General features: G+C 58.6%; 2 protein-coding genes across 5 annotated transcripts in view; one reads left to right on the forward strand and one right to left on the reverse strand.

Moving 5' to 3' along the window:
• Positions 1 to 702: 702 nt before the first annotated feature.
• Positions 703 to 9,022, forward strand: AMN (amnion associated transmembrane protein). 3 transcript variants are annotated; one of them, XM_072762382.1, is made up of 12 exons: positions 703 to 792; positions 1,349 to 1,467; positions 1,560 to 1,604; positions 6,533 to 6,620; positions 6,744 to 6,961; positions 7,067 to 7,204; positions 7,272 to 7,380; positions 7,485 to 7,561; positions 7,680 to 7,833; positions 7,921 to 8,110; positions 8,182 to 8,275; positions 8,353 to 8,606. In XM_072762382.1, the coding sequence occupies exons 1-12, from the start codon at positions 750 to 752 to the stop codon at positions 8,452 to 8,454; spliced, it is 1,377 nt and encodes a 458-aa protein (XP_072618483.1). In that variant the 5' UTR covers positions 703 to 749; the 3' UTR covers positions 8,455 to 8,606. The 3 variants fall into 3 exon arrangements, with proteins under 3 accessions (XP_072618483.1, XP_072618481.1, XP_072618482.1); XM_072762380.1 differs by lacking the exon at positions 7,921 to 8,110 and having other exon boundaries at positions 8,353 to 9,022; XM_072762381.1 differs by lacking the exons at positions 7,067 to 7,204; positions 7,921 to 8,110 and having other exon boundaries at positions 8,353 to 9,022.
• Positions 9,023 to 10,651: 1,629 nt separating this feature from the next.
• The window catches only part of CDC42BPB (CDC42 binding protein kinase beta), a 104,537-nt gene continuing 88,184 nt past the window's right edge, over positions 10,652 to 27,004 (reverse strand). For both annotated transcript variants that reach the window (XM_026012633.2, XM_072762379.1), the window contains 13 exons: positions 26,844 to 26,980; positions 26,486 to 26,625; positions 25,239 to 25,320; positions 23,960 to 24,176; positions 23,714 to 23,776; positions 22,090 to 22,686; positions 19,411 to 19,508; positions 19,236 to 19,320; positions 19,010 to 19,127; positions 18,783 to 18,900; positions 18,182 to 18,287; positions 18,006 to 18,076; positions 10,652 to 12,083 (listed from right to left, as the gene is read on the reverse strand). In XM_026012633.2, the coding sequence (XP_025868418.1) occupies positions 11,952 to 12,083; positions 18,006 to 18,076; positions 18,182 to 18,287; positions 18,783 to 18,900; positions 19,010 to 19,127; positions 19,236 to 19,320; positions 19,411 to 19,508; positions 22,090 to 22,686; positions 23,714 to 23,776; positions 23,960 to 24,176; positions 25,239 to 25,320; positions 26,486 to 26,625; positions 26,844 to 26,980 (1,964 nt within the window). In that variant the 3' untranslated portion in view covers positions 10,652 to 11,951. The remainder of the gene's footprint in view (positions 12,084 to 18,005; positions 18,077 to 18,181; positions 18,288 to 18,782; positions 18,901 to 19,009; positions 19,128 to 19,235; positions 19,321 to 19,410; positions 19,509 to 22,089; positions 22,687 to 23,713; positions 23,777 to 23,959; positions 24,177 to 25,238; positions 25,321 to 26,485; positions 26,626 to 26,843; positions 26,981 to 27,004) is intronic.

Genomic DNA, 27,004 nt, shown 5'->3' on the forward strand with positions numbered 1-27,004 from the left:
GCCGCAGCCACCCCCTCCTGCCGCTCAGCCCGGCCTGTTGGCCCTCGGCCACCCTCAGTCCCACCCTCAGTCCCACGCCAGCCGCCGTCAGCCACCATCGTCCCGTCAAACTCCGGCGGCTACAGTCTCTCACCCACCAACCACCCATTTTACCAAGCACCGGGTTAGTGTCCCCCCCCCACCCCCCTTTCCATCATTCTTCCCCACCCAAGCACCAGCCACCAGCCACCGGGCCTCTTGCACCGCGGGGTCTCCTCGACCCGCCCCCGCCCCCGTGGCCGCCCCCATCACCCCACGGGGCCCCCCAACACCCACTCGTGCTCCTCCACCGGCTCCGTGTGCAGCCCTGGGGGCCTCGCCAGCCCCAGCCTTGTGTCCCCGCCCCCACCCCCACCCCCGCTCCCACCACCCGCCGCAGGCCCATCTGCCGGCGCCCGCAGGGCATCCAGGCGGGGGCGGTGAGGGGGGCTTGGAGGGAAGGCTCCCAGCCCGGGGGGGGGGGGGGGGCCGAGCAGGTGCAGCCCCCGGGCACAGGGCACTGGAGCAGGGAGCCCAGGGGGTCCCTCCCGCCCCAGCTCGCCCCGCCTTGGAGCGGGTGGGCGGGCCCCAGGGCTGAGTGTGGGGGCAGGAGCCGCAGCGGCGCCCCGGGCCCGGGGTAAGTGGTAACGCCCCGTCCCGCCCCGCCCCGCCCCGCCCGGTCAGGTGCGCCCCGCGGGGCAAAGTCCCGGTGGCTGGACGGGCGCGGCGGGATGGGCGCGCTGGGCCGGGCCCTGCTGTGGCTGCAGCTGTGCGGTAAGGGGGCCCCGGGGCGGCGGGGGCTTCAGAGGCTCCCGCCTCGGGGGCCCGGACCCTCGGGCGCCGGGGAGGCCTGCGAGCCGCGCACCGCCCCCAGTTCCCGCTCCAGCGGGGCGCGGCCGCAGCCTGACTCAGTTTCCCCTCCGCCTTGGCGCCCGGCCGGCGCGGTCCCCGGCGTCCGCCCCCAGGCCCGGGAGCTTAGAACCTGCAGCCCCGCCCCCGCCCCCCCCCCCCCCGCGGTCCGGCGGACGCGAGTCCCAGGGGCGCCCCCCCGCGCTTGCGCCCCGCGACCCCCTTGCCGCCGCCGTCGGTCCCTCGGTCGTCGCGGCCTTGCCCCGCCGGGTCCCCTGCTCCCGCGGCCCGCAAGCCTGGGGCGAGGCGACGAGCGATCTTGGCGGGCGGCCTGGAGGGGGCACGGGGGGGCGGGCTCCGCAGATCCCGTAGGAGTTCGCGGGCCCCGCGGCGGGGCTCCCGCGGGCTCTGGGCCCCCGCTGCGACCGCCTTCCTTCCCGGGGTGGGCCCGGCGGGGAGCACTCAGTGGTCCCCTCCCCAGCGCTGGCCCGGGCCGCCTACAAGCTCTGGGTCCCCACCACGGACTTCGAAGCCGCCGCCAACTGGAGCCAGAACCGGACGCCGTGCGCGGGCGCCGTGGTCCAGTTCCCCGCGGACAAGGTGCCCCCCGCGGGCTCGGGACGGACTGGGGGGCTCCGGGGGAGGCTGGGGGGCTCGGGGAGGGGGCGCCGCCAACCCGCTCCTTCCTGCAGGCGGTGTCGGTGGTGGTGCGGGCCAGCCACGGCTTCTCGGACATGGTGAGGCGGGGCTGCGGGGGGTGGCCCCCGAACCCCCCTGGGCCTGGGGCGGGCTCCTGGGAGGCTGGGGAAAGGCTATGGGGGCGGGGGGGGGGCTGGAAAGGGCTCGAAGGGGGCACGGCCCTGCCCTCCGCCGCGGCCTCCTCCCCGTGTCCTCTCTCCGCTTCGCTCCAGCAAACACCCCCCCCTCGTCCCCAAAGCCTCTCCCTGTCCCCCTACCTAAAACCCCCATCAGAAGTTTGGGGGTCTTTCTCCCAAACTGCGGCCCAGGACATAGTGTTGCAGAGAGTGGGGGCCCTGGGAGGGTGAAAGCGGTTCCATGGCGGTAAATTCGGGAGGTGGCACGTCCTGCACTTGCCTGGAGCTTTCAGGGTGTGTTTAGGGCCAGACCCTGACTGGTAAAGGCGGGGTCAGCAGCCCCCCATTACTGGCCAAATGCAGCTGCCAGGCTGGAGCTAAGCATGGTTTTGAAATTTTTAAATGGTGGGGGGAAAAGCCAAAAGGTGAACACTTTTGTGGCTCGTGAAACAGAACCCCAGCTTCAGGCCCCTGAATAAAGCCTCATCAGGGCACAGCCCTGCCCGTTGGTCACCAGCGTCCCCCGCCATTGTCATTTACCGGGCAGAGGCAGGGGCCATGTGGGAACCCCGGGGGCCCTCAACACTCAGCGTATCTACTGTCCAGCCCTTTAGAGAAAAGGGTCACCGTTCCCTGATTTGAAGTGTCATTTCCCAGGACCCTGGGACCCCCGGGTCACTCCTGGTTAAGCGCCTCCACACGCCCACTGCTCTCTGGGTTGGGTCACTGTCCTATCAACTGGGGACCTGCCAGCAAGGTGACTGATGGGATGGTTGCTGGCTCCAAGCAAAGGTGGAGTTGGGGGGGCACCTCTGGGCACCTGGCCAGGGTTGGGGTCCTCATGTAGAGGCCACTGGGTGGGTGGGCGAGTTGGAGGGGGACATCCGGTGGCCACGGCCCCACCCAATCTCTTGCCCAGATCTGGGGACGTCAGGCCTTATTTCCTCTCCCTGAAGATCTTGCTTAATCGATGGTTTCCACGAGACATTAACTGTGGGACCCAGCCACTTGGGGAGGGCACATCAGGGCAAGGAGACACCTACTCCTACCTGTGAGCCAGAGCCGTCCCTCCCTGCCTGGGGTGGGTGGGGGGGCATCGGGCAGAGGCTGGGGGTTCCTGGTCCCAGCACATCCAGAGTCTGGATGCCCTTTCACATCTGTCCCACCCGAAGACTAGGGTACGGAAGGGGTCAGCGGTGGGGTGAAGGAGGAAGCAGGGGCACGGACCCCGTGCCCGTTCCCCAGCTGGTGCAACTGTGCCAACCAGGCAGGCAGCAGCAAGTAGAGGGGGGCATCCGGAACAAGGGGGACCCTCAGCGGGGGGAGTTGGGGTGGGGGCCTGGGGCCCTTCTCTGCCAACTGACTTTAATGAGGACCTTTGATAGAGCTTGAGGATCTCAGACATTCATCCATTCATCGCCTGACAGGTCCCCCCATCTGGCCCCTCTTTCCATCCCCAGCTGCCCAAACGGGAATTCCTCCGCCTCTCCTGGGGGCCCGAGAGGTACCCCCTCACCTCTCCAGCCTCTCCTCCTCCTGCACCAGGGAGGGGGCTCCCCCCCCCCCCCCCCCCCCCGCCTCCGCGGGAAGACCCAGGTGGGAACTGTCCAGGGCCCAGGCACAGGTTCAACGCACCGAGAGCTGCCCCGACAGCTTCCCACGCCTGGTGCACAGGGGCCCCCTCCCCCCAGCCCCCTCCCCGCTCCCCCCAGTGCTCAGCAGGACCTGGCTGCCGGGGTGCAGGTGCAGCCCTAGGAACAGGTGCAGCCACAGCAGCATTTCAGTCTGTGCACCCCAGGCTTGGAGCTTCCCTCCCCGGGATATTCCCCTTCCGGAGCCCCCTCCCCGCTTCCCATTTCTAGTCACCCCGTTTTCTGGGCCGGAGGAATCTCACGTCTTCTGTCCATCAAGCCCTCGTTGGTTGGGGACCCTGCACGTGTCTCGCCTGTGGTGCCCTTTGCAGAACGGAGGCCCCGTGGTGCCAACTCTGCGGCCTTATCCTGGTGCTGGCGGTGCCGAGAACCTTCCCGCCGCTGAGCCACAGCCCTAGTGACACTTTGGCCACCAGGGGCACTAGCTAGGTTCGGGACCAGCTTTACCTCTCCCCCTACCCCCAAGAGCAAGTCCAATTTCTGACGTCTTGCTCCAAGCCACCAGCCTTGCCCGCCCCCCCCCCCCGGCTTTGTGGCACTGCTGCCACCGTTCCCCAGGCGACCTGCGTGCAGGGGCCTCCCCCAGGGCTCCCCCTCTGCTCTGTGTGCCGCTCCCGCTTGGCTCCTGGGTTGTCTTGATTCGCACCCGGGGCAGCTGTCCCCTCCCTCCCCTCTTCGGCTCCAAGACCAGCTGCTTCTCTGTGGGTCCGATTGTTACCGAGAACCTGTAGGGGCAGGTTTACCAGGTGACAACAGCCACGACAAAACCCTGGAAGTTTTCTTACACCATCAGGCATGAGCTGCTCCTGAGTGTTACGATGTTCCCTCTTATCCACCCTAAAACTCACTAGTTTTCGCGTGGTCCCCACAGGGTCTCGTATAGCATCGTTCACTCAGAAACGCTTTGTGGTGTGGTTTCTATTGTGGGCAGGACTCTTAAAAATTTTACGTAGTCTAGTTGATTATTCTTTTAAATAAATGGCAATAGTTGTTCCTCTTTCCTTCCAGTCCTAACTCCTTTTATTTCTTTTTGTTTCCAAATGACATTGTGCAAGGGGCGCCTGGGTGGCTCAGCTGGTGAAGTGTGGATTCTTGGGTTCGGCTCAGGTCATGACCTCAGGGTCCTGGGATCGAGCCCCTTGTCGGGCTCCATGCTCAGTGGGGAGTCGGCTTGAGATTCTCTCTCCTTCTCCCTGTGCCCCTCCCACCTCACTGTCTATAAGTAAATAAATTTCCCTAAAAAAAAAAAAAAAAGACAAAACATTGTCCAGGACCCCCTACCCCTAGGTTAGTGTCTTGTTCTAATGTGAGAGACAAGGCATGTCGTGTTTCTCCATCGAGTGTGATGCTTGCTGTAGGGTTTGGTACAGAACCTTTATTAAATTATGGAAATTCTCTTACTAGCTTGCTAGCAGCTTCTTAAAAAAATCATAAATAGGTTTGTTGGACTTCTCTGGTATTTTGTTGTTGTTGTTTTACATCGGGTGAGATACAATTGCCCCCTCCCTCCTTTTAGCCGGTTAATGAGGTTGTCTGAGGTTGAACTGTCATTACAAGCCTGATGTGCATCTGGCACCTTCCTGTGGGTGCAGGTCAGAGCTTGCCCCTTCTGCAAGACACCTGACTTCCCTCTGTCCTAATACCCTGGTTTTGTTGGCCCAAGACTCCTCGATGCCATCTGCTGGGCTACCATTGCACACGCCGCAGGGAAGGGGGGACGGGGGCAGTCCTGGGAAGGAGCCCCATGATCACCATGTATTTTTAAAATAAACTACTGAGGGAGCCTGGGTGGTGCAGTTAAACCACTGTTGGCTTTGGCTCAGGCCTGATCTCAGGGTCACGAGTTTAAGCCCCAGGTCAGGCTCTGCACTCAGTGCAATCTGCTTGAGATTCTCTCTCTCTCTCTCTCCTAAATAAATAAATAAATAAACAAACAAACACTACTGGCTCCAGTCAACTAATATGTATTTTTTCAAGACTGATTTATTTATTTTACAGAGTGCATGAGTGATCTGTTCTTTTTCTCCGAAGCTTTTATTTTTTGTTTATTTTTAAAAGTATTTTATTTATTTAGTTTTGAGAGAGAGAACAAGCTGGGGGGAAATGCTAGCAGGGAGTCCAATGCAGGGCTGGATCCCAGGACCCTGAGATCGTGACCTGATCCAAAGACTAATGCTTAACCAGCCGAGCCAGCCAGGCGCCGCTCTCTGAAGCTTTAAGAATGTTCTGTCGATGACATTCCTAAACACACTGACGTGTCTGGATAGGACTTTGCTTGTTCCGGTTCCTCACTCCGTGATGCCTTTCCATCTTGTACAAATCTGGAAAATTCGTCCTTGGTTCTTCAAACATCACCCCGCCCCCACCGCCTTTGTATCTGTATTTTGTTGCTGTGGGGTCAGTCCTCCCTGTCCTCCTGGAGGCTCCACCGTTCCCTGCTCCGCCCCGCTGGGTCCCTCGGCAGGACAGCCCCCCCCCCCCGCCGGGTCTTCTCCAGCGGGCCCAGCCCCTCTGCTTATCTCACCTAGTGTGCTCTTCCTTTCCATTATTCTGTGTTTTGTAATTTATTAATATTTCCCCTTTGGTTCTTTTTTTAAAAATTAGTTTTAATTTTAATCCCAGCATAGTTAACCCAGGGTACAGTATGGTGCTTCAACCCCTTCTGGTTCTTTCCAAAAGCACGTTCTTGTTCAGACTGTGCACTGCGACCCCCTCCCCTGTTCCGAGGCCGCGGGTCTCCGGGGCTCACTCCCGCACCTGTCAGTGCCGCACCCTTAGGTGTGGAGGTGGTTGGCCTGTGACCTCGTGTCCCCCCCCGTAGGCCCCGTGGCCGGGGCCGGTGCTCAGGTGCGGGACGAGCACGATGGGCCTCGAGGCTGGGGCCTGGGTGGACTGCCCGTGACGACCCGAGCCCCTCAGGATCCCCGCACTGCACAGCCCCCCCCCCCCCCCCCAGCCCTCCTCTCCAAACCCAACTCTGAGGGTCAGAAGGAGGAGGTCGGGTCCGGGGGCTCGGCGGGGACGGGGGCAGCGCGCGCTCGGCGCTCAGGTCCTGCTCCCGGGCCTGCAGTCCTGCTCCCTCGGCTTCTCTGACCCTCGGCCAGGGCCTCTGACCTCACCTGCCCGGTCCGCGGGAACGCGGCGGCGGGGGCGGGACCCTGGGGCACCCGGGCCACCGTGTGCCTGTGCTGCCCGCAGCTCCTGCCGCGGGACGGGGAGTTCGTCCTGGCCTCAGGGGCCGGCTTCGGGGCCGCGGACGCCGGCAGGGACCGGGACTGCGGCACAGGTGAGGGGCGGGGCGGGGCCTGGGCGGGAGGGGGCGGGGCCTGGGCGGGCGGGGGCGTGGCCTGGGCCGGAGGGGGCGGGGCCCGGGCCCGGGGGCGGAGCTCAGGGACGCGCGCCCCCGCAGGCGCCCCCGCGCTCTTCCTCGACCCCGACCGCTTCTCGTGGCACGACCCGCGCCTGTGGCGCTCCGGGGACGCGGCGCGCGGCCTCTTCTCCGTGGACGCCGAGCGCGTGCCCTGCCGCCACGACGACGTCGTCTTCCCGCCCGACGCCTCCTTCCGAGTGGGGCTCGGGCCCGGCGCCCGCCCCGCGCGCGTCCGCAGCGTCCAGGTTCTGGGCCAGGTGAGCGGCGCTCGGGCCCCCTCCCCGAGCTGCCCACGCGCGGCTGCCGGGGCTCACGGCTGCCCCCTCCTCGGGCGGCGCCGCTCGTGCCCCCTCCCCCCGCAGACGTTCACGCGCGACGAGGACCTGGCTGCGTTCCTGGCGTCCCGCGCCGGCCGCCTGCGCTTCCACGGGCCGGGCGCTCTGCGCGTGGGCCCCGGGGCCTGCGCCGACCCGTCGGGCTGCGTCTGCGGCGACGCGGAGGTGAGGGCGGCCGGCGGGGGGGGGGGGCCTGCGCCCACTGTCCGCGCTCACCGCCGCTTCCTCCCAGGTGCAGCCCTGGATCTGCGCGGCCCTGCTCCAGCCCCTGGGCGGTCGCTGCCCGCCGGCCGCCTGCACGGACGCCCTCCGGCCCGAGGGGCAGTGCTGCGACCTCTGCGGTGAGCGCCCCCTCCCGGCCCGGAGAGCTGCCCTGGCTCGCCCCCAGCCTCAGTGTCCCTGGCGGCCCTGGGCTCGCGGCGCCGACCCCTTCCCTCTGTCGCAGGAGCCATCGTGTCGCTGACCCACGGCCCCACCTTTGACATTGAGCGGTACCGGGCGCGGCTGCTGCGAGCCTTCCTGGTAACGGGGCCGCGCCCCCGCCCCCCCCCCCGCGGTCACTGACCGCGCACCTCCCGTCACCCGCCCCGCCCCGCCGGCCGAGGGCCAGGTCCCGGGACGACCCTGTCTCCCTCCCCAGCCCCAGTACCCGGGGCTGCAGGCGGCCGTGTCCAAGGTGCGGCGGCGGCCCGGGCCGCACACGGAGGTCCAGGTGGTGCTGGCGGAGACCGGGCCCCAGCCGGGCGGCGCGGGGCGGCTGGCGCGGGCCCTCCTGGCGGACGCCGCCGAGCACGGTAACCGCGGGCGCGCCCTCCCCGTCGGCCCGGCCCCGCCCCGCCCCGCCCCGCGTGCGGGAGCCTGAGCCCGCCCCTCCGTTGCAGGCGAAGCCCTCGGGGTCCTGTCGGCGACAGCCCGGGAGTCGGGCGCGCCCGTCGGGGACGGCTCGGCGGCGGGGCCGCTCGGCTCGGGTTCGCGCGCGGGGCTGGCGGGCGGCGTGGCGGCGGGGCTGCTCCTGCTGCTGCTGGCGCTGGCGGCGGGCTCGCTGCTGCTGCGCCGCGCTCCGAGGCTCAGGTCCGCAGGGCGGGGGCGGGGCGGGGCGGGGCGGGGCCGCGTGGGGGCTCACGGGCGTCCTTGTTCCCCAGGTGGACTAAGCGCGAGCGATTGGTCGCCACGGCCGCCGAGGCGCCCCTGGGCTTCTCCAACCCGGTGTTCGACGTGGCGGGCTCCGTGGGGCCGGTGAGGGCGCGCGCGGGGGACCTGCCCTCCGGGCCTGCGGCCGCCGACGCCCCCTGACTCCGCGCCCCCGCCCCTAGGTGCCACGCACCCCGCAGCCTCCCCCAGCGCAGCAGGCGGGAAACAGCAGCACCAGCCGCAGCTACTTCGTTAACCCGCTGTTCGCCGAGGCCGAGGCCTGAGCAACCGCGGCGTGGCCAGCCCCTTCCTGTGCCCGCCGCCCCCGCGAGATGGACGCCCCGACCTTGCGAGGTCCCCCCCCTGCCACGCACGCCTTGTCCCCCCAGCCCAAGGATAGGGTGGCTTTGCCCAATAAAGCGTTTCCTGCACCCGGGTCCGTTGCCCCCTGTGGCCCTCCTGTGCCTCGGCTTGAGCGTGGGGAGCCGGCCAGTGTGCGCGTCAGGCTGCCCACTGGTGAGCTGCTCCTCAGAATCCCGCCCTCTGGCCACCAGCAAAGGGCAGCTCCAGGCACTACCCGAAAATTGCAGTCTGCAGAGCTGCACCCAGAATACGGGGAAGGCTGCCCCTGGAGCAGGGGCGAGGCGGCGGGTGAGGCTGGTGTCCAGCACCCCCAGCAGCCAAGAACAGCCAGTCACTTCCCCAGAGGAACGGGTTTATTCTGGAACGCAGAAGGCAGCACTGCTGCAGGGTATGGGGGAGCGAGGACCACGGGCAGGGCAGCCTGGAGACCCAGGGAGAGGAAGAGGAGGGCGCGGGGAAGGGGGAGCTGGGAGGGGCGGTTGTGGATGAAAGTCCTTGCTGGGAAAGGGAGAATTGAGGGCGGGTCTGGCCTCTCGCAGCTGCTTCCAGACCAGAAGAAACTCCTCCTGGGGACCTGCTGCTGGTCTAGCACAGGCTTCTCCCCCTGGGCTGGGAGGCGAGGCGGGGTGGGGTGGGGTGTGGGGGCTCCTGCTGGTGGGCCCACGTACGGGGGTGGAGCTCCGTGCCCGCGGGTATCAGGCGGGAGGGTGTCTGCTGTCCACCAGCGGCCCGGGCCCCTTTTGCGGGGGCAGCAGCGAGGAGGCTCACACGGCTGCGTGTGACGTGAACGGGCAAGTGCTCCGCTGAACCGTCGGAGCGATCCTGCTGCGTCAGGTGCACCCTGGCCTGGAGGCGTCGCCGGCGTCCCGGGTCAGTCCTCTGGGGGCTCCTGCCGGGTCATGTGTTTGGTGGCTTTCCAGTTCCCAGCACCAGGAGCTGGGCTCCTGCCGGCTGGCGTCCCGTCGGCGATGCCCACCGTGGTGTGTGGCGGGGTCACACTGGTGGTGCATGTGTGTCCCGCTGTGAACGCCGCGCTTCTGCTACGGCAGCTCTTCCACTTTAGGACAGCCGACACCTGCGCGTCTGTCGTTCAGCCTAGCGACAGGCACCGACAGGCACCGGGTTCGACAGCCCGGCCCAGATCCCGGCTCCGCGCCCCGGCCAGCCGCTCACCGGGCACGGGCCGTGCTCCTTTATGGGTTTTCCCAGCTGATGCGACTGAACTTGGTTCTGAAGGGCTCCAGCCGCGCCCTGCGTGGTCACTGCCGCTGACACCCTGGTCCCCTTTCAGCAGGTGGGAGGAGTGCCATCTGTCCCCCATGCCGGGGGTGGTGTGGCTTAACAAGGCAAGGGGAGCAGATGGGGTGTGGGATGTGCGCCAGGAGCAGGGCCGTGGGGCATCCCTGCCGGGTGCTGGGCTGGCTGCTCTCCAGGCCCTACCGCATCTTCACACCATCGCCCTTGTTCCACCAGGAACTTGCCTGGGGGAGGGAGGGTGGTCTCAGGGTGAATACAGCCGCCCCACAGGGCCCCCAGCGCAGAGTGCCGTCCCCCCCGCCCCTGCTCCTGGAGACTGGCCCACCCCACCGCCCCACCGTGGCCTCCCCTGCTGCTTCAGGTGGTCCTCTGGCTGGGAGCCTCTCCGGTCACAGCTTCTCTGGCGGGGTGGGGGTGGGGCTCTTGCTCCGCCCTGCAGGGGGGTCTCCTGGGCGCCCACTGGCCCGGCCCTGCCCGCGGCCCCAGAGGCTCCTACTTCTCTCAGGTTGGAACCCTAAGCCTCCTGCTGTGGCTGGCTGGCGGAGGCCTGGCAGGAGCCCGTGGCCGGCCGGCCCCTCTCTCCACCCAGTGGCCCAAGCCCACCTCTGCCTACCATGTCAGGGTGAACCCCCAGGCGGATCCCCATTGTAGCCTGGTGGGGGGCAGAGTCCTACTCTGGGAACCAGCTCCTGCCACGTGAAGGAACCCCCACCCGGTCCGCGAGCAAATGACAAAGAGCAGCTGCAGCGGGTACAGCAGCTCCCTGACTGCCTTTTGGGGAGGGGTTTCCGGCACTGGTGCTACCGGGAGACCCAGACACATGCAGGGTGACAAGTCATCACATTCAGACGAACCACTGAGAACTTTAAAACTGCTGTCTTCTGCTTTATTGGCAGGTAAATTGTTCAAAAATGTTCTCACGATTCAATAATTACAAAGACTCAGACTTACATTAAAAAAGTAAAAACCAGAACCCCCAGCAGGTGCCGGCCCCAGCAGAAGGCCCGGGGGGCGGGAGGGCAGCAGGTGCCGGGTGTGTGACACGCACAGGCAGACCGCGGTGCCCACGTCACTCAGTGCCGACTCAAGGTAAGTGCACGTCTTCAACAGCGTCGCCAACGACGTTGACCAGCGGGAGGGCAGGGAAGAGCCTGTCCGGGGCCGAAGACAAGTGGTGTTTGCCGGCCAGTTAATCCTAAGCCTTTACCGGGACAGGCCCCAAACCTGATTACTCACACAGCAGCAAGGAGGGGAGAGTAAATCCACGGGCAGAGCCAATGTGCAGGAGTGTGTCGGGCGAGTCTATATGATGCATTCGGGCACTAATCACAGGGCTCCATGCAGGGGCGGGGCGGCGGGGGCGGCGCTCGCAGCGGGGCTCCGGGGGCCCTGGCCGCCTCCGCCAGGCAGGCCTCGGGACCCGGCTGCAGCTCGACACGTCCCGCCTTCACGGTGAGGCAGAAGCTGTGGGAGCGCGTGGACTTCACAGTAGTAGATACAGGTGACACTTGATGGCTGTGACCGGAAACGGCCTAACGCACACACGGGACCAGGGCAGGTGTCGCTCACCGGGGGCCTCCGTCCATGGCTACGCGGTCGGCAGAGGGTCTTCCGCAGCTGACTGTAATGGCTACGTGAATAAAAGGCCACCAACTAACCTCCGCTTTCCTGTCTTGAAAATTCTAGTGACACTGGGACTGAAACACAACTTCCTACTATTCTAAGGTCCTAGGAAACAGTTTCAGGAAACAGGGAACAGGCTTGTCCTTGAGGCTGCGTCCGAGCTGTCTGCTTCTGTAGCGGAGCGGCACCGGGCCTCCTGGGTTTCCGCGGGGCAGACCGGCCTCTGCAGGGCCCCATGCGCCCCGGCAGCTCGTTCCGGGGGGGGGGGGGGGGGGGGGGTATGTGCTGGTCCTTCATGTGCAAACGGAACAGTGCTGTCCCCACAGCTGTGCAGATGAGTGGGTCTGGCCTACCACCACAGACCATGCGGCAGAAAACTGATCATTATTATAATAAAGATTTGCTTTATCTCCATATCTACAAATTGAGTCTACATTTGCTTTGACAACACTGGCGGGTCAGCTCGGTCTTGGCACTGACAATCGAGGCCACCCCCAGCTCCCTGGCCCCACAGCGGTGAGGCGGGAGGCTGGCAGCTTCAGGCGTCGTAGGCTGGCTGTTCCAGGCCTTCAAGGGGGAGCTGGCTCCTATGCGGCGAGTTGGGGCTTGGGGGGCCACTGGGGTTGGAGCTGTTCGACGGAGTCGAGTGTTTGGTCGAATCCGAGTCCGGCTGTTAACACAGAGGAGGGGGACAGCGTAAGAACCCGTTGCCCTGGGCCGGGGGGAGGCCGTGAGACGTGGGCATTTGCGGGGGAAAGCCTGGGCAGCTGCTGTCTCCTTCCCTGTCACGACAGCACTCCCTACAAGCATTCCACAGGCTCCTGAAGCTCGCCGGTGAAGAGCTCATAGACTGAAGCCCAACCCCGAACCCACAAATAACTCAGTAATTATAGTTACAAAGAGGAAGGAGCGAGTCTGCAGTGAAGAGACCAGACGGTCTAGAGTCCCTCACGGCCCCCTGCATGAGCTCTCTTAACGTGATGAAGTGTGTCTGTGGAAAACCCAGAACTCACTTCAGCCTCAACGGTGCAGTCACAACTTTCCCCCTAGGATGGGGCCCAAACAAGGGTGCCTGCTTTCACCCCTGCTGGAGCTCAACACAGGAATAAACGTCACCAAGGAGCTGAAGCATCTGTCCACTGAACTACAGAGCACTGCTGACAGAAATTAAAGATGGCCTAAGTAAGCGGACCGGCACCTCAGCTTCCGGGATCAGGACGGCAACGCTCCCCCTGAAGCAATCCACAGACTCCATGCCATCACTGCCGAAATTCCCCTGGCGCTCTCTTCTTCCAGAAATGGAAAAAGCAGTCCTCGAATTCGTATAAAATTGTAAAGGGCCCAGAGTAGTCAGAACAATACTAAGGGAAAAACTGGAAGGACTCACACTTCCCAAACATACTCCTTCAAAATGTACTAAAAAGCCAACGGTACTCCAAACAGGGAGGCGGGTATTAGCATAGACCAGTGGAACAGAGCTGAGAGTCTAGAAATAAATCTACACAACCATGGTCACTGGTCTTTGACACGGCTGCCAAGACTACCCAACGAGGGAAGGGAGTGCTAGATATCCACCCTTACAACATATGAAAAGTAACTCAAGGTGGATCAATGACCTAAATATAAGGCTAAAACCATAAAATTCATAGAAGAAAACGATAAATTTTCATGAGTTTGGGTTCAGCAATGAATTCTTAGATATGACCTCAAAAGCACAACCAACAAAAGAAATAAAATTGGAGGGATCCCTGGGTGACGCAGCAGTTTGGCGCCTGCCTTTGGCCCAGGGCGCGATCCTGGAGACCCGGGATCGAATCCCACGTCAGGCTCCTGGTGTATGGAGCCTGCTTCTCCCTCTGCCTGTGTCTCTGCCTCTCTCTCTGTATGACTATTATAAATAAATAAAAAATAAATAAATAAATAAATAAATAAATTTAAAAAAAAATAAAATTGGGTATCACCCAAATTAGAGGCATCAAAGGACATGAAGAAGAATGTGAAAACACAACCCATAGCACGGGAGAAAGTATCTGCACATCACATAAGGGTCAAGTATCCAGATGACATAACACACTCTTCAACCTAGTAACAGACAACTCAATTTAAAATAATGGGCAAAGACTAGACATTTCTCCAAAGGTACAGACGTAGCCAACAAGTACATGAAAACGATGCTTGGCATCAGCGGTCATTAAGAAATGCACATCGAAACCACAGTGACATATGGTAATGTCACCCACTAGGATGGGTCAAAACAAAACAACAGGGGAAAGTAAGAGTAAGTGTTGACAAGGATGTGGAGAGAAGCTTCACCTTCACACCTTGCTGGCGGGAGTGGGAAACAGTACAGATGTCGTGGAAAACAACTTGATGGTTTCTCAAAAAGTTAAACATATTCCACCGCGAGGCACACAGGAAGTGAAGACAGGTGATTGCTCGAATGCCCGAACACACATGTTCACATCAGCACGACCCCTGACAGCCAGAGGTAGAGACAGCTCCTTGTCCACCAGGGTACTAATGCGCACACAAAATGCGGTACGTCTACACAGGGGAACGTGTGGCAACAAACAGGAAGCACCGATGACACCTGAAGACCTTGCGCTAAGTGAACAGAACAGGCCAGACACTAAAGGCCGTGTAGTATACGCTTCTGTCCACACGGACATCCACAGAGAGCGCAAAGGTCTGTGGTTGCCATGGGCTGGGGAAAGGGGAGTGGGAGATGCTTGGGGAGGGCGGTGTGGTGGTGGAGGCTGGGGGGTGATGGATTTACTTTCATCTTTATTTTTTATTTTTTAAAAGACTATTTATGATAGACATAGAGAGAGAGAGAGGCACAGAGACACAGGAGGAGGGAGAAGCAGGCTCCATGCCGGGAGCCTGACATGGGACTTGATCCCGGGACTCCAGGATCGCACCCTGGGCCAAAGGCAGGCGCCAAACCACTGAGCCACCCAGGGATCCCCTACTTTCATCTTTAGCTCGTGGTTGCACAACTCTGAATTGTTCACTTTAGAATGGCTGCTTTATGTGACGTGAACCCCAGTTATGTAAATATAGGGCGTGAACACACAAGATCAGTGCAGGACAAACAGGCACTCTATGGAATCCCCCGAGGACACCGTGTCCTCTGCACAGTATTCCAGGCTGAGACAAGGGAATGTTGGATGAAGATGGAGGACGTGATCCAGGGTCAGGGGGACTAAAGAGATGCGGTGAGTGGAGACACAGAGAGAAGTAGCCCACGCACACCATGGACCACGGCCGGGTCCCTGCTCTCAGGAAAAAGGGGACCGGTCTGTCCTACCTACTGTGCATGCACATGCTCACACGCACTCATCTGCTGGCCCTGGGGAGAAGTGGGTGGCAGGGAGGGCACTACGGGGACCTTTCAGTGTTTTCCAATTCAAAATATCAGATAAGCCTTGACCGAGGGACATTCTGAAAGAGAACGGTACTTTTCCTAAACAAATTCAATATCATGAAAGATAAAAAAAAGTCTAGAGACAGCACTATGGAACGCAATGCATGATCCTTAGCTGGCTTCTGGGTTTAAGAACAGCCGGGACCTGAGGGCCAGCAGTCCCTGGGGTGGACATCAAGGTGCGACAGGAGACCCGCGATCGGGGAAGAGGCGCCTGCGCCCTCAGGAGATGCACAGAGAACTGGATTAGGGTGCTGTGATGTTGCAAATTCCTTTCTGCTGGGTCTTCCCCCAAAACCAGGGAGAAGCAGGTTAGGTAAAGCTCACACGGGATGTTCATGCAGTATTCCTGCAACTTTTCTGGAGGTTTGAGATTTTCAAAACGAGTGGTTGAGGAGAAAAAAGTAAAATAAGAGAAAAAACCAAGACCTGCCTCTGGAGCCATCAATCTTAGACCGTTCTAAGGGCATTCTATGAATCCTTCCAGGAAAGAAAATCGATATATCACGGCTACTACAAGATGCAGACCTCCTCAGAGTTGAGGCTAGCCCAGCTCTGAGGACAAAGGTGGCCACACAGAGCACAGAGCACACGATCAACACCACAATCCCAAGCCCAATCTATCAGTGTGCTCAAGTGGTGAAATAGCACATCACAACCGAGGGAGATTTACTCTCAGGAGGTTGAGGACGTCCACTCCAACATGAAGAGGCTGGGGAGAAAACCCATGAAAGTGGTCACTGTGGAAACCGTAGACGGAAGCATCTGATTAACATAACATCCATCACTCCGTCGTTACTTGAAAAAAGCTCTCCCTGAGCAAGGAGGGGAAAACCACTTCCCAGCCAGGGGAGAGGTGCCCGCCAGGAAGCACAGGTGGCATGAGTCTTAGTGGAGCTGGGTGGACACAGAGCCCATGCCGCTGGTGACCGAAACCTCTGCTCTCAGGAGCCCCGGCCAGTGTGCTGAGCGAGGCAACGCCCACCTCTGCACCCGTACCCCCACCCCTTCCCAGGCTCAGAGACACAGAACTCTAAGGCCATCAACCAAATATGAGTGCCAATCAGAATTCAGCAAGGTAGGGGATCCCTGGGTGGCTCAGCGGTTTGGTGCCTGCCTTTGGCCCAGGGCGCCATCCTGGAGTCCCGGGATCGAGTCCTGCGTCACGCTCCTGGCATGGAGCCTGCTTCTCCCTCCTCCTGTGTCTCTGCCTCTCTCTATCATAAATAAATAAATAAATCTTAAAAAAAAAAAAAAAAAAAAAGAATTCAGCAAGGTAGCTAGACACCAAACAGTCCAAAGTCACCCACTTGTAGAGACACCAGCAATGACCCCCAGGGATTTAATGAAAGATCACAGTCTAGTCACAACGGCAACAAAACCCTTCAAATTCTTAAGAATAACTTACCACAAACATGCACTCCCTGTAGGAGGGAAACCATCAACTGGAGAGACACCCAATGTTCCCATAAAGGAAAAGTCAAGATAATGGATATCCCCGAAATTAATCTGTGAACTTAATGTAATCCCAATGAGAGGCTCAACACAATTTTTACTTTTTTACTGTTAAGCCAACAAGCCAGTTTAAAAACTTATTTGTAGAGGGGCACCTGGCTAGCTCAGTTGCATGAGCATGTGACTCTTGATCCCAGGGTCATGGGTTCGAGTCCCACACTGGATACAGCTGTTATTTAATAAATATACTTAGAAGAAACAAAGTTCATTACAGAAAATAAAAACAGCTAAGAAACTGTTATTAAAGAGAGAACAAAGAGATATGCTTTGCCCAATCTGCCACAGGCGGCACAGACGCTGATGAAGGAAAAGAATCCATCCACTGGTGGATGGGCTGTCTAGAAGTAGAAACAGGTGAACAAAGGAGTTGAACATATATAATAAAGACAACATTTCAAGTTGGAGAGACATAAATGGCACAGGGCCAGGGTGCCATCCACTTCCAAAAGAAATAAACTCAGGTGCTTGCCTACAAACATGCACTTGGTCAGGACACTCTCTCTCACTGACCAACGTCATGATGGCACGACGACACACCAAGGAACCCTGCCAAACTCCCAAGGAGACCATAAGAGAATGTTTACTCAGCTGAGAAAGACTGGACTGCGTGAGAATTAGCACCTGCAACGGACTGTGTTCACAGTGAGAAGAGAGCTCCTATGCACCAGTGAGCAGGGTGAGGGTGTGCAGCGGGCCCTGGAGGAAGAAATGGCCGGCCCCATGCTGGGAATGAGCATGGACCTCTGAGAGCCAGGAACACGTGAGGGAAGACCTTCTGTGTTTGCCATTCATTCAGCCCCACACATGTACATGCAGGCCTAGCCCCGGGCGGGGTCCCAGGGACAACAGGGCAGGCGAGCAAGCCCACGAGGGCACGAAGACTGGCGAGCACGGGCTCCTGCACTGCCCTCACTACCATCTCGCAGAGGCGTGCTTCAGTGTGCACAAAGATGCTGCCCGCCACGGCAGGGCCCGGAACACCCTAAGAGCCCCCGGGCCACACTGGCCCCACACACTGATCCTGAACGGCCATCAGAGCAACAGGGGAGAGAGACTGACTTGGAAGGCTCTCAAGATGCACAAGGCCATCTGAACATATAGAAGTACACGGAGAAGTCTAGAAGAGAGAAGCTTGCTGGACTTTTGTTGGAAAGGCTTTCATTTCTCAGTCACACAGCAGGGTGGCCCCCACCCGTCAGCACCCAGGGGTCTTGTGCCCGCCATCCCTGCTCAGGGCAGCCACCTGTGCCTGGAGGGGCCCGGGACTCGGGAGCAAAGCCCAGAAAGAGGCCTGGCTGCAGAGGCCTAGGTCTGATGGAAGAGCCTGCTGCTCAGGCCATTACCCAGAAATGGGAATCCACACCTTTCTCCCAGCAGACTCATGGTCACAGAGCCCATGCTGTCCTACCGCTCCTTCAGCACAGCCCGGCAAAGTCACGAGTCGGGAACCCCAGATGCGGTGGTGATAAGCACTCAGGCCCGCCCATCACCAGGCTGCTCTTCTTTCTGCAGTGGTGGCGAAATTGCACCCCTGTTCCCCCTTTCCTGAGCCTGCTGTGCCCCATGTGGCTGTTCCATCACCACTGATTCTCCTCCACATGAAGAGCTGCAGACACTCAGGTGGCGTCCCTGTAAGGAGGCAAGTCGTACCTCTTTGTCAAAGTCCTGGTCGGGGTCGGACATACTCCTCAGAGGCACAGCCACCCCAGGCTCTGGCCCACCTATGGAATGAGAACAGCCATCATCTTAGGGAAAAGAGTCCAGAGCTGAACTGAAATCCCGGAGTCCCAGCAGGCCAGGTCCCCACTCCTGGACATCCTTGGTACCTGATGAGGGCCACGAGATGTAGGGCTTGTTCCTGGGCACAGGCTGCCGGGACAGACTGGGGGGAGCAGGGCCAGGCCTTTCCTCCTGAGAGGGGGGCACGGCGCTCTGGGTGGAGAGAAGGGTGGTGAGCACACTTGGGGTGCCCGGGCTGGGAATGCAGGCTGACCCCGGGGTAGAACCACGTTGAGTCCCAGCCCAGCAGGTAGGCCAACTGCAAAGTGGGCACCACAGAACACAGCCAAGGGCCTGGAACCTTGCTCCCTGGACAGTGCGCCAGGCCAATTTTGAGCTAAGAATTGGGAATTAACAATCTTAGGTCAAGTAAAATTCTATTTCATATTTTGACAGCTAGTTTCCTTACAAAATACTAAGAGCCTGAAATGGTGACATACACCAAAGAAGTATAAATGCACAAATGTATTTGTGTTTACAAATACACAAATAAATACCAAGCCCCTGGGAGTGGCTGTGGGGCCCGCTAAGGCAGTAAGGAGCCGCGGGTGAAGGAGGTGCCATGGAGACAGGCTCATGCAGCAGGTGCTGCGGGTCTGCTCAGCTCTGCCCCCACCCCCCCTCCCCTGTCTTGTCCCAGGAGCTCACCAGAGGCAAGTCCATGAGCACCTGCATCCCATCACCTGGGCCCATGTGGGCCACGTGGTTGAAGTTCGTTGGGTTGGATATCATTTTGGATCTCAGTTCCGGGTCTCTAAGCATCTCTCTGAGGGAAAGAAAAGTATTTTTGAGATTCACAAATATGTCAAAATCTTTCCAGCTCTCACACATCCCTCCTGAGCGAGGCCGAGCCGGGCCAGGGATTTCACTCTTACCGCCGCTGCTGCAGCCTCTCCTCCTCTGGCACCTTGAAGACAAAGCGCCTCTTGCTTCTGGTCCGAAGCATCTGCTTCTTGCTGTTATCAGACGTGTCGGGCACATTGAGGACCGTTCCTGTAGGCGTGCAGAATGGTGCCAGTGGTTTCACGTGGCCCTCGTGTTGGTGACACCCAGGCCCTGCCTCCCCCCTCCCTTCACTGCCACCTGCTGAGAAAGTCTTACCGGAGAACTTGCTCTTGAAGTAGATGAGGCGGGGAGGCTCGCAGTTGAGGAGGTTGAGGGTGCCCTCAGAGTTCAGCGGTCTTATCTGTGTAGGACAGCAGAGAGGGAAGGAGGGTAGCCACATGGCTGGTGGCAGGGTGGGACGGGGCCAGCCACACCACCCTGGGGGCCTTACCCTCCGCAGGCCGATGGTCTGGACCCACTCCATGGTGCGCACGTCAAAAACGTCCACGCCATACTCACTGTACACCGTGACGTGAGAGGGACTGCAACCTAGCACAGACGGAGCGAAGCCAGGTGAGAGACTGATGCCCCCCGTCCCAGACCACCCTGGAGGGTGGTGGTGAGGCCCCAATACCTGGGAATGTGAGAAAGTGCAAGGGGGACCACGCACCCTCAGCTTAGGGGTTACAACCATTCAAGGTGGGAGATACTCTCACGTTGGTGCTCTAGGAAAGAAACCTTTGCTTTAAATTTCATACAAACCTACCACGTTTAAATGCTTTACTGTCTCCTCTAACTCAACAGCATTTTAAACACCATGTTACAGATGCCAAGGAGGGTCTGTTTAAAAAGTTAGCTTTTTCATTTAATTTTCTTATACAATTACTGCAAAAACAACTGCCTCAGGCTCGATGCATCTGATATTTAGGTAAGGGCCGGGCGTTGTTTTGAGGCAAATTCCTTTAAAAGATGCCAGAAAGTCAGGTTCCTGAGTCAGTATTTAAAATCTCCAAACAGAATTGCCGTTTAGCTCTGGGGCAACAATCTTGCCTGTCTACACCCCCACCTACTAGGCGAACCCACCAGCTTTCTATGAAATCGGTCCTTCGGGGTGTTTGCAGGCAGCCCTTCGGTGGTCTGAACACACCTGGGATGGTAACCAGCTTCCTGCGATGAGCCCCGCAGCGGGGCCATTCCTCCTGGTCCTGAGTGATGGGATACACCCAGGACTGCCGGCCCAGCTGACATTTTAAGTTTCAGGGTACAGTCCCCACCTTTAGAACTGCAGTAAAACTATCTGAACTGTGGGAAAGAAAGCAGGCCACAGAAGAGGGTCTGCTGGGGATGGCGAGGCAGGCTCAGTCTCTGCTCCGGGTCCTTCTGCCATCCAGGGTTCACTTAAAACTTTGTGTCACGCGTCACTAACCGAAGATGAACTTTTGATGTGTTGCTGTCAAATTTCCAATGGGCTGTGTGGCCAGCCCTTCTCTTTTAAATACAAAAAGGAAAATAAAACAGGGTTTAGGAAGTGGCCGAGATGCTGGAACTAGCCAGCAGGCCATTACAGAAGTGACACACCAGAAAAACTTTCTCAAGTGACTTTCAGAGGCTCCTGGGGCAGCTCCTCTTACTTGGGAATATGTGGGGCGTCCTTTGCAAGGAGCCAAGGAGAGAGCTGGGTGTGTGGCTTGCTAATAAAGTGGTAAACTGAAATGTCCAATCTAAAGAAAAATGTGAATTAAAACATCAGTGCCAGTGGCGAGAGGATGGGCTGGCGAGCCTGGCAGATCTGTGGTTGAGCCCGGCTCTGCCGTGTCCTCTGCACAGCCCTCTGTCCCTGGCACAGCAGGACTGCGCCTCCCTCCGTGACTAGGGACAGGTAACACACACAAATGCTCAGCACGGGCATGGGACAAGGAGGCAACAGAGTTTTAGTTCTGCAGCCTGAACGTTAGTTACTTATTTTTCGCCAGCTCTAAAGCTGATTTGGTGTCTGTACTGTGCACAAGGGAGCAAAACGGCCATGAAGGTGGAGCGAGAACTGGAAAGGGCACACACGGGAGCATCAGGTATCCATGCCAGTCACACAGCCAGGATGCTGAAATATCACGCTCAGTGACCTTTCCACAATCAACTTTTCAAAAACCTAAGTTTCAGGAGGAAAAGAGCTCGACAGACAGGCATCTGCCCGTGTGGAGGATAGGGCGGGCAGAGGCCCGTCAGGGAGCGTCCCGGCAGTAGGCCCTGGCCCGCCGCCACCACCTGCCTCTGCTGCAGGCTGACCCAGCCAGGCAATGTGCAGCGAGGCCCTGCGTCCTGGACCCAACACACTCTGCCAACTCGGCGTGGCCAGCAATGAGGCACCCACAACATGGTCCTTTAAGGTGATTAAGGAAAATATGACCCCCACCTGCCACCCCGTCCCCATCCCCATCAGCTCAAAATCAGCATGTCCCTGCGACCCTTCTAATTCCTCTCTGCTCTATCTGCCCTGCTGCCTCACCGGCTTGAGATACATCAAGCAGGTGGACTCTGAGGTGTAGAGTCTACTCAGAGCGACCAGACAGCAGGCTAGGTGGGAAGCGCCCCCACAGAGCCGAGTCCAGGCCCTGACGCTCCAGGCTCAGGTCTTAACGACTCCTGTCCAGGGACCCCCGTGCCACAGAAAGCCACTGAAACTAGGTGAACAAAAGGACACACCTCCTGGCACTTCCAGGGACAAGGTTGGTCCCAGCAGGAACTTTACCCTGCACACTGGAGCATAATTTTCTGGCTACCAAAACCTACTTTAGTTTGTTTGGGTTACTGTATGAGCTTATAAATTATGCCCACTGGGGTTCTTCAGGTGAGGGACCCCTGCAAAGCCCTCGTGCTCTGGGAGAGAAAGGCACCGCGGGCAGGAGGCTGGCGCGAGAGGGAAGCCCACCTCAGCTCCCCTTCTTGTGGCTGGACCGAGACGTGGTGTTGGGACCACATCTCCTCTTCAAGAAATGCTCGAAGCCCACCTCTCTGGTGCCTCTCTAACTGCTCTGCTATGGGAACTGAGAGACAAACCAAAGCAAACTAGAACGCATGCTGTCGAGGTGAAGAGCAGCAACAGGGATATGGCAACAGAAAAACATATACATACTACAGGCAACAGGCGCCGCAGGCCACATGAGCTCCTGCATGCGTGACCTCCGACCTTGTGGGTCCACGTACAGTCCCATGTGGCTGAAGCAAAGCAGGTACTCCTCGCTTTTGAGCTCCACAGCACAAAGGGCATCAAAAGACTGCTGTGAGAGGAACGTAAGCGAGGGGTCATTGGGATTTACCAGGGTTAGAGCCTGCCCGTCCCCCTGGGGGCTCAGCAGAGAGAACCCAGAAGGGTAGCCAACACAGAGCTTGTCCTTGAGTGCGGCCATCCACTGCACAGTGCCAGGGGCCACGATTTCATTGACCTTCCTGTGGAAAGGCCTAGTTCTCTGGACCTCATAGCAGAGGACCAGCCGTTTCACAGCCGCAAACAGGCAGGTGGAAGAGCTCTTCCTCAGTGTCGCAGTCGCTATGAGCTGGCAGCCTTTTGTTTCTGGAAGCTTGATGTCAACGTTGCTTTCCGCCCCATCGAAGGCAGACCACGGACAGAGATGGACATGGTGGTTCCGGCCACAGAGGAGGACGGCGACTTTCTCTTTGGGAGCAAGCTCAATCTGGTAGACTTTCTTGTAGTCAGCAACACGGACAATCACTGCAGAAATGGAACACCGAGATCTCACAGCGGCTCACAAGCATCTGCCCAAGTGTCCCAGGAATCTCCCCCATCGGCTCCCTTCCCACGAACAGGCTCTAGAACGCTCCTCCACCCCTGCCAACATGTCCTGCAGACACCAGGGCAGCGCCCTCCTTCAGAAGCCCCCATTCTCACATTCTTGCCCCCCCCTCCACGGTACCAGGGCCACCCGGCTGGGAGAAGCCAAGCACATTGTGGCCCAGGGGGTGGATCTGGACCTCATTCCAGCTCATCCCTGAAAACAAGAACCCTAGGCTGCATTTGGGGAACGAAGGCCTGGCTCCAACCTCACTGGACCCTCAGGTAAACTCTCTGAAAGCATGTGACCACCTCACTGAGCCCCCAAATTAACCCAATTATCCCCAATACCCTAACTGCATTAAGGACTCTCTGAGCAAAGCCCTTGGTCTGGAACCTGTGGAACCAATGGCCCCGAGTGGGCTGTGGCCACCCCTGGTAGGGACACGCATGCACACCGGGCTCAGAGAGGGAAAGCTGCCCAGCATGGAGCAGCGCCTTCTTTGCATTTTCTTCCTGGGGAGAATGAAATGTCAAACTTGGAAGCAAAGGAAGTAAAGTTTCAGGAAGACCCCAGGACATCGAGGAATGTAAACGATCCTCCTTTTAGGAAGCTCTCCCGGCCCCTGACTCCCTAACTCAACCCTCCTGGAGACGGGCTCAGCAAGCGCAGCAAGCAGCGTGGCATCCCCACCCGCAGTACGGGTCTCTGTGCTCTGTCGAGCCCGTGAGTAGGGCCCTGCCCTAGTGTGGAGGCACCACGGCCACCCCACACACATATGCTGAACGTTTGCCCCTTATCTGGGGCAAATCATGTTCCTCAGCTGTTTGCCTTTCCCCTTACTGACGTACTTTACGCATCACCGACTGTGTCCTAGCCCTTGCAGGCTGGCAGGCTCCTACTACGCATCCTGCACCCGTCTGGGTGAACAGGGAGGTTCACGAACCCGCACCCCTGTGCACTCACCATCCCGGGTCACCTCTATGACATAAAGCCCTTCTTCTAGGCCGACTGCAATCCTGTCCCCATCTGTCAAGGCAGAGGAGTAAGAACAACATGACGTCAGTACCGGCGGCACACACCGTTTGCTTCTCATGGTAGATGCAGGAACTAAAGTCAAGGGACACCACCACCGCGGCCTTGGTCTGCGTTCAGTTCAGCCACCACAGGCACACGGCACCCTCTGACACCCTCTGCGTTGAGAGCACGCACCCACGACGGCGGCGCTCAGGACGGCCTTGATGAGAGGGAGCGTGCTGTCGTAAGCTTCTTGTGGAATGTGCACCACCTGGTTCTTCAAGCGGTTCTTGTGAAGGATCGACTGCAGTCCTTCTAGAATCCCAACCCACTTCCTCTTTTCGTTCTCATTTTCTGTCAGAATGAGCAGTGAGCTGGTCTTAGAAGGTGTCCCTAAGAGAGAGGCTGTCACCTTCATGACAGACAAAGAGAAGAACCATAAGACAACCAAACCACAGCAAACAGGCCCACAGCCCAGCCCTGCAGGTGGAGGACAGGAGGACATGCCTCCTGCACTGTGGTGATTCTGGGGTGCTCGCAGAGGCTGCGAGGGGCTCTGCTGCCATAAACAGGTGGGGGCACAGTTATAAAGAGAACTGTGTTGTTCTACACCCCTTCCTTGTCAGATTTTAGTCAATTCTGTTCTTGGCAACCCTGTGATGTGGTTATCCCATTTTAATCCTGATTTCTTGAATGTTTTTACTAGAATTAAAAACAGATTTTCAGAATATGTGCAGTAAAAATAGGATCTCCCACAAAACGCTCTGCCCAAACATGCTTCCCTGTGAGTGTCACCTGAGCAGGGGAGCAGGAAGCCTGGATGGCGTTAGCTGCTATGGAACGCTCATCTTTTAAGCACACAATGATGGCAACTTTCTGTATCATACATAAGAGGCACTTTCTGTACAGATAGGTCAGTTAAGGAAAGAGCATTCCTGGATTTCACTTTGTGGTCAGTGAAAATTCTACTGTGTTTATAAAAATTCCCAATGGAGTGGTAGGGGGTGATCCTTTCCCTAATCCATGATCGCTCAGAGGATTCCTAATGCCATACCATCTAATATGAACTTGGGGACACAATTATCTATCTTGGCAACAAAATTGCTGCTGGGAAACATCTACTGGTTCCTTCCTGTTTTGCTCCAGTTGAGGACCAGAAGTCCTAGGGAAGCCACATTCCATCTGTAAATGATCACGAGGCACTCCCAACATCAGGTGCGCTGCGACTGGACATACGGAGCAGGTGGGACACAGGATGGAAGGCAGTGCCGGTGAGGCGGGGGAGACAAGGTCCTGGGGAGGAGGGACCTCAACATGAGGGAAGGCAACTGGAGCAAGACAGGAGGTGTGGGGACAGGAGGTCCACTCTGGGTCTGCTAGCACACTGAAATGCTCCAAAGAACTGCTCTATTCTAACCATGAGATTTCTTTTTTAGGATTAACAAAACCTCTCTAGGAAACAAAAAAAGCGTACCCTGAATATACACGGGATATCTCGGCGTGAAGCATGTATGACGTCTGAGGCCAGGACCGAGCTCACCGAGAACTCCTCGTCTCTGGTAAGAAACAGAACACCTGGAACATCAGAAAGGAATGTGCACACAGGCCTGTCCCCCACCCCTCTGTGTTATGGATCTCATGAGAAAGGACACTTTCACGGCTCTACGTTCCAGAATATAAGATAGGCCCCTTGCCTCCCCCTGGATAAGAGTGCCTTATGCTGACAAAGCCAACAGACTCGACCCTGCAGGTGTAGTGATGAGGGATGTGAGAGCAAAAGCCTCTTCCCTGAGCCACACTATTCTGGCCCATGCCAGATGCTTCCAGCTACGAACATATTGCTGATTAGGCCCATATTTGGCTATGCTCAAGTGGCTGCTTGTTAATGGCTTCTAAAGAAGGGGACACAACCTGGGCAAACAGCTGCACAAGGCCCATATCTGACACCCTGAATCCTGAGCTCCACCTGACACCACACCCCAGGGCAGCCTGCTGGGGGGCTCTTTGCTACCAGGCCAGGGCCCACCTGTGCCCAGTGACCAACAAGAGGGATCACCTGAGGGATCTGGAAGTGGAGGTGACTCAGCTACATGTCTGTCCCTGACACCATCATCAGGGGCACCCGCTGCAGCCTGCTGTCCTTAGCCCGGGGCAGGTGCCAATGGGCAGACAGGACATCAGGCCCTGTGCTCAGCGTGTGCCTTCTATTAACTGCTTTGATCTTCACAACTAACCTCCGACCTAATGACGAAATCATGCCCATTTTACAAACGGGAAAACACGGAGCTGGACGCTAACCATAGGGTGGCCAGGAGGGAGGGAAGACACTGTGCCGTCTCCGTACGTCGGATACTACGAAGGCACGTGATGACAGGTGAAGTGGTGAGGGAGGGCGTCATGTGGCAAAGCCCAAGGCTCTAGATTTCGGTTTCACACAGGACGTTCAGGTGCTGACTCCTTGGGCTGGGCAGTGTGTTTCTGGGATATCTCCTACCTGTTCTTGGGGCAGGCAATCATCTTAAAATGCCTATGCCAAATTGCTGAGTGCAAAAATACCCACGCAGGGAAGTTTCTAGTGCACACATCAAGCATCTGTTTTTAGAACTCTGTTGACTAAGGAAGTGAAGGTATAAATGAGGTTTACCCAGCAACAAACTCACATTTTGGCTAAAGAGAAGTCACTCAGAACTCACAGAACAGGACAGAACACGCAGGACAGACCTGAGGTCCAGGACCTGGCTGGCGACGACACCAGGCTGGGTGGATTTTCCTTCAGGCAGGTCGTACAGAAAGAGCTTGCAGTCACAGACCACCGCGTAAGCCCGCTGCCATCCTTTCTTCACCCCGGTAGGCTTTGGGACCTACAGTTAACAGTGACCACGTTCCACTGGGCCAGAAAGGCCAGCCGCGGCCTTACTGCCCAGGAGGGGAGGCTCCTGGGACCAGCACAAACTTCACAAAGCCACAAAGGTCACTGTCAAGAACAGTGTGGTGTGACTGTAGGTCATCAGGCCCGAGACAGGGAGAGCAGAGCTGAGGCAAAAGTGTCTGTCCCCACCCAGATCTTTACACGTCCTACCTTGACATAGCCTTTGTAGGCTGTTCCTATGCCTCTCTGCACGTCGACACCGAGCGGCCGCTTGGACTGCTCAGGAGGGATGGGGCACACCTGGGGAGCACTCTCTTTGCAGGACACATGGCAAGCAAATGAGCACACTGGGAAAGTGAAGAAGCACCACA

The sequence above is a fragment of the Vulpes vulpes genome, chromosome 6, assembly GCF_048418805.1.
Source record: "Vulpes vulpes isolate BD-2025 chromosome 6, VulVul3, whole genome shotgun sequence".
Lineage (NCBI taxonomy): Eukaryota > Metazoa > Chordata > Mammalia > Carnivora > Canidae > Vulpes > Vulpes vulpes.

What these genes read in the sequence shown, in the direction of transcription:
- AMN (XM_072762380.1), top strand. Translation starts at nt 750, where the DNA reads ATGGGCGCGCTGGGCCGGGCCCTGCTGTGGCTGCAGCTGTGCG. An exon ending in GGACCGGGACTGCGGCACAG is followed by an intron (nt 6,621 to 6,743) that starts GTGAGGGGCGGG and finishes GCGCCCCCGCAG; the next exon opens with GCGCCCCCGCGCTCTTCCTC. An exon ending in GGCGGACGCCGCCGAGCACG is followed by an intron (nt 7,834 to 8,181) that starts GTAACCGCGGGC and finishes CTTGTTCCCCAG; the next exon opens with GTGGACTAAGCGCGAGCGAT.